General features: G+C 39.3%; 1 protein-coding gene across 2 annotated transcripts in view; it reads right to left on the reverse strand.

The window, feature by feature from the left end:
- Positions 1–11,586, reverse strand: part of scn5lab (sodium channel, voltage gated, type V-like, alpha b) — a 167,616-nt gene that overhangs the window by 37,740 nt on the left and 118,290 nt on the right. For both annotated transcript variants that reach the window (XM_082183416.1, XM_082183415.1), the window contains exon 17: positions 11,357–11,586. This exon is cut by the window's right edge and continues 208 nt beyond it. In XM_082183416.1, coding sequence (XP_082039542.1) covers positions 11,357–11,586 — 230 coding nt within the window. The remainder of the gene's footprint in view (positions 1–11,356) is intronic.

The following is an 11,586-nucleotide window of genomic DNA, read 5'->3' on the forward strand; positions in this document are numbered from 1 at the left end:
ATACTGCATTATTCCCTGTTTACTGGACAAACCTGGGATTCGATCTCTCTGTCTGACTGTCGTCGGTCTGTCTGAGCCATGCCGAACATTATTGCCATAGAGCTTCTATTAGGGATGCATGATTTGGAGAAAAAAAATATAATTGCATTTTTGATTAAAAAAAATTGCAATAAAATAAAAATCCAGGTTTGTTGGACTTGATGGATAATATATATATATATATATATATATATATATATATATATATATATATATATATATATATATATATATATACATATATATACATATATATATATACATACAGTATATATAATAGCTATGAAAAAAGAAACATTACACTGATAAAAATAATCCAGGTTTAGAGTTGCAAAATATGGCACATTTTTTATGATTATATCAATATGGCTATAAAATAATAATAATAATATTTATTTTATTATTGTTTGATAGTCATTTTAATATATAATATTTATTTAATCTAATATTTTATTTAATAACTTAATATTTTATTTAATAATTAAATATTTTATTTAATATTTATTTTATTATTTAATGGTTTTATTTTTTAGTTAATATTAATAATAATAATAATAAACAATAACAATAATAATATATTGGTAGTAATAATAATAATAACAACAATAAACACCTGTATAAACAAAATAAGAAATATTACACAAAAAAACCGGTTTGCTGGTTGTAGGGATGCACGATTTCGTAAAATGTTATGATTATATACCAATATGGCTATAAAATAATAATAAATCAAATAAAATATTTAAGTAAAAAAAAAACTATTGTAATATTTCACTGTAAAAAATAATTAAGAAAAATACAATAATAATTTTACATTACAACTGTAAAATTACAGTATATATATCTCTTAGTTTCTTCCTTTTCAAATGTTAAACCCTCAGACTGTAATTGGTAAAGCCGCTGAGCTCTTAAAGCGTGTCTTCTGTTGGTAAGTGCTTCTCATTATGAGTTTGTGAAGATGTTTGGCATGTGTTGCATATCCAGCGACTCATGAAGATGCAGATGAAGATGAAGATGAAGATTACAGAGAACCGAGACGCTCTGAACCCCGGCCGATCACGAGCTGCTCGTGTGTAAATGAACACAGCGCCGCAAGCATATACGCTTCATTCAATCTCAGCATTTGCAATTCAGGTTTTATTTCGATTAATCGTGCGGCCCCAGTTTTCAGGATGCAATATACACAGGTGATGTAATTCTAGAAAGTCTCAATAAACACAAAGTTGCAAGCGAGAATCACATCTGGCACAAGCAGAGCAACGTGCAACTGAGTCGAACAACAAAACGAGTGTAATTCAGCAAATAACGGGTCATCTGAGTTTGAACTACGAGCCGTTTCTCAGAAGGCACTCGGCTCTTCTCTGGAAACACAGAGACTGACGGAGAGAGAGAGAAGAACCGCAGGCCAGACTCACTCCTACACGTCCACATATGTTTCTGATCTCAGCCTGAACTTCTGACGAACACGAGCTCTAATTAGACTCATCTGAACTCTTCTTCAGGTCAAACTCTGAAACGTGTCACACTAAATCACGCTGTTCAGAAAGTGTTAAAAACAAAATCTAGACAAGGAGTTTAACTGTAATCTTAACTATTATATTGTTAAATGTTCCTAATGTTGTTTTGGAGTCTCCTACGACAGGTTTACATGCATCCCAGGTCAAAAAAATACTTACATTTTCTCATAATATCCACTGAACTTCAGCTCTTTTATAACAGCGTCTGAAACGGTTGGATCACAGATTCAGTCTCTCTAAACCCCGCCTCTCTGAGAGCTGCTCTGCTCTGATTGGTCAGATGATCCAGTCTGTTGTGATTGGTCTACTCTGCTCTGATTGGTCAGATGACCCAGTCTGTTGTGATTGGTCTACTCTGATTGGTCAGATGACTCAGTCTGTGTGTGTGTGCATGTGTATGAGTGTGTGTGTGCGAGTGTGCGAGTGTGCGTGCATGTGTGAGTGTGTTTGAGTGTGCGTGTGTGTGTGTGCATGTGTTTGAGTGTGTGTGTGTGCGAGTGTGTGTGTGAGTGTGCATGTGTGAGTGCGTATGCGCGTGCATGTGTGAGTGTGTTTGAGTGTGCGTGTGTGTGTGTGCATGTGTTTGAGTGTGTGTGTGTGTGTGTGTGCGAGTGTGTGCGAGTGTGTGTGTGTGTGTGTGAGTGTGCATGTGTGAGTGCGTATGCGCGTGCATGTGTGAGTGTGTTTGAGTGTGCGTGTGTGTGTGTGCATGTGTTTGAGTGTGTGTGTGTGTGTGTGCGAGTGTGTGCGAGTGTGTGTGTGTGTGTGTGTGTGTGTGAGTGTGCATGTGTGAGTGCGTATGCGCGTGCATGTGTGAGTGTGTTTGAGTGTGCGTGTGTGTGTGTGCATGTGTTTGAGTGTGTGTGTGTGTGTGTGTGTGTGCGAGTGTGTGTGTGTGAGTGTGCATGTGTGAGTCCGTATGCGCGTGCATGTGTGAGTGTGTTTGAGTGTGCGTGTGTGTGTGTGCATGTGTTTGAGTGTGTGTGTGTGTGTGCGAGTGTGTGCGAGTGTGTGTGTGTGAGTGTGCATGTGTGAGTGCGTATGCGCGTGCATGTGTGAGTGTGTTTGAGTGTGCGTGTGTGTGTGTGCATGTGTTTGAGTGTGTGTGTGTGTGTGCGAGTGTGTGCGAGTGTGTGTGTGTGAGTGTGCATGTGTGAGTGCGTATGCGCGTGCATGTGTGAGTGTGTTTGAGTGTGCGTGTGTGTGTGTGCATGTGTTTGAGTGTGTGTGTGTGTGTGTGCGAGTGTGTGTGTGTGAGTGTGCATGTGTGAGTCCGTATGCGCGTGCATGTGTGAGTGTGTTTGAGTGTGCGTGTGTGTGTGTGCATGTGTTTGAGTGTGTGTGTGTGTGTGTGCGAGTGTGTGCGAGTGTGTGCGAGTGTGTGTGTGTGAGTGTGCATGTGTGAGTGCGTATGCGCGTGCATGTGTGAGTGTGTTTGAGTGTGCGTGTGTGTGTGCATGTGTATGAGTGTGTGTGTGCGAGTGTGTGCGAGTGTGTGTGTGTGTGTGTGTGTGTGTGTGTGTGTGTCTCCACGTCTGCTCGTGTGTGTCTCTGGGGTTCAGGTGTGACTGTGAGCCGGTGGCGACTCTCTGACATTATAGTGCTGTGAAAAACCAACCGCCTGAACACTCCTCGTAAACATAAACACACACACACACACACACACACACACACACACACACACACACACACGAGTCAGTGTCACACAGTACGAGTCAGTGTTGTAAAAGGAAAATGCAAATCTTTAGGAAATGCAAAGTTACAGTATAATGTGAGTCTCAGGGGCGTCTGCATCACTCTTACAGGATATTTATATGGACACCAAAACAGCCCATAATAATGACCATGAGGAAATAAATCAATCAATCAATCAATCAATATTACTGATGGTCGGTCTGTCCATCCATCTATAAATGAATATTAGTATACCTATAAATAAATTAATAATGCATATTAGTATACCTATAAATAAATTAATAATGCATATTAGAATTAGTATGTTTGCATCAATCAAACAAACAAACAAACAAACAAACAAAATGTTTATCAATGTATCCATAAATAAATACATAAATAAATAAATATTAGTATGTTTAAAAATAAACGTAAGTATTTTAATATCACAATATTTAACAAAAAATAAATAAATATGAATATATGACAAAATAAATCAATAAATAAATGTAAAAATAGTATTAGTATGTCTAGAAATAAACACACAAAGTGTATATTACTACCACAATATTCATAAATAAATAAATAGTATTATTATATCTCAAAATAAATAAATATTGTATATTATGTCTAGAAATAAAAAACAAAAACAAAGTGTGTTATCACAATATTTATAAATAAATGAACAAAAGATAAATATTAATATATCTCAAAATAAATAACTAAAGTATATTAGTATTAGTATGTCTACAAAAAAAAACCAAAAAAACAAGCAAACAAACAAAAACAAAACAAAAAAAACAACAAAAAAAACAGTGTATATTATCATCATTAAAAACCTATAAATAAATTGGTATATCTAAAAATAAATGAATACAATAACTTGAGACAAATGAGTCAGTGGTTGTCATACAGTACGAGTGCATAAATACAAATGCTGCTGTAAAGCAAATATACAGTATAATGTGAGTCTGCGTCACCCGTACAGGAGTGTTTATATAGAAACCAGATCATATTAATGACGCCAGAGAGAGAGAGAGAGAGAGAGAGAGAGAGAGAGAGAGAGAGAGAGAGAGAGAGAGAGAGAGAGAGAGAGAGAGAGAGAGAGAGAGAGAGAGAGAGAGAGAGAGAGAGAGAGAGAGAGAGCATGAATGAAGACAGACTACAATCAGGTTTAGATTTGGGGAAACCCTGATAATCAGGAGGGAAAAACACACAATAGTACGAGAGTTCGGAAAGAGAAAGATGGAGAGAGAGAAGCGTGCGGGAGACGACAGGTGTGCTGAAAGATAAAAGAACAGGTAAACGAAAAGATAAAAGATGTAGAGGGACAGAATGAGGTGGAACAGGTGTAGTGAAAGATTAAAGAGACCAAACAAATATCAGCTGCTCATGAAGTCCCTCGTCACACAGGTGTGTGTCCCAGATTCAGTGTTTGAGAGGAACACACACTCGTCTACGGCTCACTGTGTGTCTGAGAGGAACACACACTCGTCTACGGCTCACTGTGTGTCTGAGAGGAACACACTCGTCTACGGCTCACTGTGTGTCTGAGAGGAACACACTCGTCTACGGCTCACTGTGTGTCTGAGAGGAACACACACTCGTCTACGGCTCGCTGTGTGTCTGAGAGGAACACACTCGTCTACGGCTCACTGTGTGTCTGAGAGGAACACACACTCGTCTACGGCTCACTGTGTGTCTGAGAGGAACACACTCGTCTACGGCTCACTGTGTGTCTGAGAGGAACACACTCGTCTACGGCTCACTGTGTGTCTGAGAGGAACACACACTCGTCTACGGCTCGCTGTGTGTCTGAGAGGAACACACACTCGTCTACGGCTCACTGTGTGTCTGAGAGGAACACACTCGTCTACGGCTCACTGTGTGTCTGAGAGGAAACACACACTCGTCTACGGCTCACTGTGTGTCTGAGAGGAACACACACTCGTCTACGGCTCACTGTGTGTCTGAGAGGAACACACACTCGTCTACGGCTCACTGTGTGTCTGAGAGGAACACACTCGTCTACGGCTCACTGTGTGTCTGAGAGGAAACACACACTCGTCTACGGCTCACTGTGTGTCTGAGAGGAACACACACTCGTCTACGGCTCACTGTGTGTCTGAGAGGAAACACACACTCGTCTACGGCTCACTGTGTGTCTGAGAGGAACACACACTCGTCTACGGCTCACTGTGTGTCTGAGAGGAACACACACTCGTCTACGGCTCACTGTGTGTCTGAGAGGAACACACACTCGTCTACGGCTCACTGTGTGTCTGAGAGGAACACACACTCGTCTACGGCTCGCTGTGTGTCTGAGAGGAACACACACTCGTCTACGGCTCACTGTGTGTCTGAGAGGAACACACACTCGTCTACGGCTCACTGTGTGTCTGAGAGGAACACACACTCGTCTACGGCTCACTGTGTGTCTGAGAGGAACACACACTCGTCTACGGCTCACTGTGTGTCTGAGAGGAACACACACTCGTCTACGGCTCACTGTGTGTCTGAGAGGAACACACACTCGTCTACGGCTCGCTGTGTGTCTGAGAGGAACACACACTCGTCTACGGCTCACTGTGTGTCTGAGAGGAACACACACTCGTCTACGGCTCGCTGTGTGTCTGAGAGGAACACACACTCGTCTACGGCTCACTGTGTGTCTGAGAGGAACACACACTCGTCTACGGCTCGCTGTGTGTCTGAGAGGAACACACACTCGTCTACGGCTCACTGTGTGTCTGAGAGGAACACACACTCGTCTACGGCTCACTGTGTGTCTGAGAGGAACACACACTCGTCTACGGCTCACTGTGTGTCTGAGAGGAACACACACTCGTCTACGGCTCGCTGTGTGTCTGAGAGGAAACACACACTCGTCTACGGCTCACTGTGTGTCTGAGAGGAACACACACTCGTCTACGGCTCACTGTGTGTCTGAGAGGAAACACACACTCGTCTACGGCTCACTGTGTGTCTGAGAGGAAACACACACTCGTCTACGGCTCACTGTGTGTCTGAGAGGAACACACACTCGTCTACGGCTCACTGTGTGTCTGAGAGGAACACACACTCGTCTACGGCTCACTGTGTGTCTGAGAGGAACACACACTCGTCTACGGCTCGCTGTGTGTCTGAGAGGAACACACACTCGTCTACGGCTCACTGTGTGTCTGAGAGGAACACACACTCGTCTACGGCTCACTGTGTGTCTGAGAGGAACACACACTCGTCTACGGCTCGCTGTGTGTCTGAGAGGACGCCAGGAATAAACATACACACTCTCATTGATCTGACGATTAATAAATGATTCGCTGTCGAAGAGTTCTTAAAAAACACTGTAAAAAAAAAAAACACTAACGGAAATAAAAATATCAAAAAACTATTTTTCATCTATAGCTTCCAAAGCAACATTTCATCTGAATTTAGTTGTATGTACTAAAATAACTAAAAATATACAATAAAATGTAATAAAAACGAATATATATACACACACACACACTATATAACAAAATTACTAAAACTTTAATTAAAATTAAAGTGAAAATGGAAAATACAATATAAATTCTATAATAATAATAATAAAAAAAAATAATAATAAAAAAAATGTATATATATATATAAAAAAAAATTATTATTTTTTTTTTTTATTATTATTATTATAGAATTTATATTGTATTTTCCATTTTCACTTTAATTTTAATTAAAGTTTTAGTAATTTTGTTATATAGTGTGTGTGTGTGTATATATATATATATAAAAAGAATTTAAACATGGAAATATAAATATGAAAAACTATTACAAATATTTAAAAATGAAATGTTAGAAAATGTAACTATATTAAAATGATTATAAAATATTGCAATTAAAATGGAAATATTACAATATACAATTTTTATAATATTTTAAAAATAAGAAATATATATTAGGAAAATTTAATTGTGCTATTTATATAAAAAAATATAAAAAAAATGGAAATATAAAAAATAACTATATTTAAAAAATATTACAAATATTTAAAATGGATAATAAAATTATATTAAAAATATAAAACATAAAAAAAACTATTTAAAAATGGAAATATTACAAATTAAAAAATATATAAAAAAATATAATAATTTAAAATGGAAATATAAATAACTATATTTAAAAAATGTAAAATATTAAAATATTTGAAAATGGAAATATTAAAAAACAAAGTATTACAAATATTTAAAAAGGAAATATATGCAGCACAGGTGTGTGTGGACTCCCAGAGCAACGTGACACTCATGAAAGCTGGTGGTCCTTCTGTTACACAACGGCATCATGAGAGGGAATTCTCCAAACACACTGCCAGCATTCTGCACATGCCAAGCTGCCAGCAGAGAGCATGCTGGGAGATCAGGACCCGCGTGAACCAGGGGCCCTCGTGGGGAAAGAGCCTCTGTTTGCTTAATAACAACGAGAGTCATGCTGGTAATCTTCACTGTGTGCAACTGTAACTCTGCATTCAGCATAAAGCATCTTCTATTATACATTTCATTTCATTTAGTAAAGATGTTTGCATTTCAAATTATATTATCTACATAATTTAAGTGAAAAGCTGAACTAAAGAAATTAATGATTTTGAGATGTATTTTGTACATATATATAAACGTTAAAAAATTTGTGCTCAGTAATTTGTTTATGTTTTTGCAACAACTCTCTTCTGCTCACCAAAGCTGCATTTATTTGATCAAAAATACTGTAAAAATGTGAAATATTATTCTAATGTAAATCAGCTGTTTTCTTTTTTAAATATATTTTAAAGTGTAATTTATTCCTGTGATCAAAGCTGAATTTTCAGCATCATTACTCCAGTCTTCAGTGTCACATGATCCTTCAGAAATCACTCTAATATGAGGATTTGATGCTCAAGAAACATTTATGATTATCATCAGTATTCATACTTTTGTAACCTTGTAAATATCTTTACTGTCACTATAGATATATATAAATCTATATATATATGTGTGTGTGTGTGTGTGTGTGTGTGTGTGTGTGTGTGTGTGTGTGTGTGTGTGTGTGTGTGTGTGTGTGTGTGTGTGTGTGTGTGTGTGTGTGTGTGTGTGTGTGAATTCATGCAAAGTCTTTCATAATCCCTCTTTCATAAGCATCTGTGATGTGTATTTAACACATATGCATGCTGAACCTCCAGGCACTCGCTCAGGCATATGGCCACGATTCAGTCGGAATAAACTAATAGATCTGAGCGTGGGGGAAATGTGGACATGACCTCCATTTTTGGGGGTGTCCTCAAGGGAAAACATCTCTGGAGGAAGACGCAGGAGAAAATAGCTGTTGGGAGTGGGCGTTCATAACAGTCGAGACAGAAGGAGAGCTGATGTGTGTCTGATAGATGCTTATTAGTCTCTCTATGCAAGGACTTCCCTGGAGGAAGAGACGGAGAGAATGCTAAGAGGACTGGAGACGGTCTGTTACAGCTGGAAACCTGAAGTGTGGGATTTGTGCTTTATCCTGGCGCCGCTGTCCCGTTACAGCACTTATCAACAGTTTAAGAAGCAGGATTTGTTTAGTTAATTAAATGGACACTAAATTAACCCTCTGGTGCTCTTCCAGTGTCGGTCAAAAATGACTGAAATTAATTTATTTTTTATTTCAATTAAATGAATGTACTATAGTTTCGTTTTTTATTTAATATTTTGTATTTTTAGGGGATTTTATGGTACTGAATTATATTTACGCTGTATTTATAATCCATTTATTCACTTTTTGAGCATAGACCTGAAAATTACATTTCCAACTTAAACTGCCGTAATTCTTGAACGCTTTAAAGCACAGACTGAAGTTTGATATTTTTTCAAAGACGACGCTAGGCAGATTATTGCTGAAGTGAGGAAAAGTGAAATAGTGAAAAGTTTTAAAAAGTGAACTTAAAAACATTACAGAATTTGACGTTTATTGTTATGGAAAATGTGCAAAAATTCGATTTAAAATTTTTATTTGAAATATATATTTTCAAAAACATGTTTTACTGTTGAGAGAAAATCAAAGCCATAAATATAAACAAGTTGGGTTCAGCCTGAAATCTCAAAAAATGAGCTTTTAGTAAGAGTGTGTTTGGCTGCAGTACCATACGCCTCCACTAGAGGAAATTAGTCTCCCATTCATTTCCAATGCACTCATTTCTGACCGCGAGGAGCACAAGTGGGACAATTTTTTTCTGGACCATTTAACCTGTTCGAAACCATGATTTTTTTGTGTGTTCACATAGCAAGCGGCAAAACCTTTACCAAGTTTTGTTCCATTCCGATGAAGAAATTAAAAGATTAAAAAACAGATGTTACATTTTTCGGTCAAAAGTGACCAAAGAGCACCAGATTCAGTCAATGCAACTGCATTATTGTGCCATTAAGCTCAGAATCCCTCACATGAAACATTAATGAGAGCATCAATGCCACATTTTAAGGATATTATAGATCTAGTCTCACGTTTCGACCATTGACATGAAGTCTATTCCACTTTGCAGTTTGTTCTGGCCGACGGCAGACGAGTATAGACGTCTCACTGACTGCAGTTTGATTGTTTTACACAATGTTTGCGGATGGGTAAATATAAAACCAAACATAACAGGAACCAAGCAGAATGTACAGTACACTTCTGCCCAAAGATATCTTATGTGCTTCTGACTAAAAGTCTTAAAGAGCACCTAATCTGCCTTTTCACAGTCATCTTTCTTCACTGTGTTAGTGTTGCTGTTTGAGCATGATGAAGCTCCAGTTCTTCTCTATATCAGTGTCAGTGTTTCTGAACTCCTGAAACGCCTCCATTGTAGTCTTGAGTTTCTTCCGGGAACGAACACACAATATTCCTCATTATAATAATTCATACGCAGAATAAAGGGGCGGGGCCTGGTTGAGTTAGTTAGTAGTGTGTTAAACTGGCGATTACGGTAAGGGGCGGGACATTTCCCAAACACACTCGAAGCGCTCGACCAATCACGACACACTGCTCCAGCCGACCAATCAGAGCACAGTGTGCTTCTCAGAAGGAGGGGCTTCATAGAGACAGGAACTAAACAGAGCGTTACTGACAGACTGGGATATGGTTTTAGTTTTAGTTAACAACATCAAGCGTAGCGTCAGTTCTGGCAGGTCATGTTAGTCGAGCTCGCATCAGTGACTCTCAGCTGATCTACAACTCGGTAAGTATTAGAGGTCTGCTACCCAACCCGAGCCCAACGGGTCCCGAAAATTTGTGTAAATAGTTGTGCAACTGCACAAACTTTATTTTGAAGTTTAATGTTTGAGTTCCAGAGGAATTTGTGACTGTTTCACCTGTTCAACCACAGCAAAGTTTCGTAATTGGTAAGTCCGTGCTTTCAGTTTTTCTCTTTTTTTTCTTCTTGTGTGCCGACTGCAGAGGGAACCGCTGTGTCTTGGTGAAACGGAGTTTGTACATGTATTTGTTTAATTATCGTTGCAAGCAATCATAAAATACAGCATATTGCAAAAAAAATAAGAAAAAAAGAAGTTATTTACTGTGAGAAACGGACATCGGGTTCAGGCCGGGTTCGGGCTTAAAATATAACCGTAATGGTCGGGTCAGGTCGGGTCGGGTGTTATGAACCCAGTATGGGTCATATTTGTGGGTTGTTTGTTTTTTCCTTTGCCAGTGTTGCAGGATGGGGTTAGGGTGAGTGACGTCATGATGACTGAGGAGTACACCTGTGTTGGAGCTGATGCCGGCAATTACATCAGCTCCCTTCAGCTGTGACGGCGCGCTCTCCCATCCGTGCCGTTTTCATGCCCGATTTGTTTGTTTGTGTTCTTTTCGTCTCGTCTTTTTCCTATTTAATTATTCTTACTTTAATAAATGTTATTCATTTCGTCATTATCCAATGTGTTGTCTCCTTTGTCTCCTTTGTCGGCTTGCAAGCCGGCCGTGACAAATGGGGGATACTTTCATAAACAGAAACCCTTTTCTATGGGGGAGGGTGTTATGAATCCAGTATGGGTCATATTGCAAGCCGGCCGTGACACGAGTTAATTGATTTTGAGTGCAGGCCGGGTTCGGGCTTCAGTTTAAAGCCAGAGCAAACCTCTAGTAAGTATGCAAGATTTAGCTTTACTCACCGGCTTTGTTTCTTCTTGCACCTCTTCTTCCGAGCTCTCGCTCGCGTCCTCCTCATCCTCCTCCTCCTCCTCTGGAAACTCCACGTCTGACTCTCCGGGTGCGATGGGAACGCTGATGGTGAGGTTGGGGTTGGTCATGTAACTGTCTTCCTCCCCGCCGCGCTCGATGACGCCGGCCGTCCCGTTCCCCTCCACCCAGTGCGCCTGCTGGCTGAGTCTCTTGAGCTTCA

The sequence above is a fragment of the Leuciscus leuciscus genome (genome assembly GCF_965113295.1).
Source record: "Leuciscus leuciscus genome assembly, chromosome: 11".
Classification (NCBI taxonomy): Eukaryota; Metazoa; Chordata; class Actinopteri; order Cypriniformes; family Leuciscidae; genus Leuciscus; species Leuciscus leuciscus.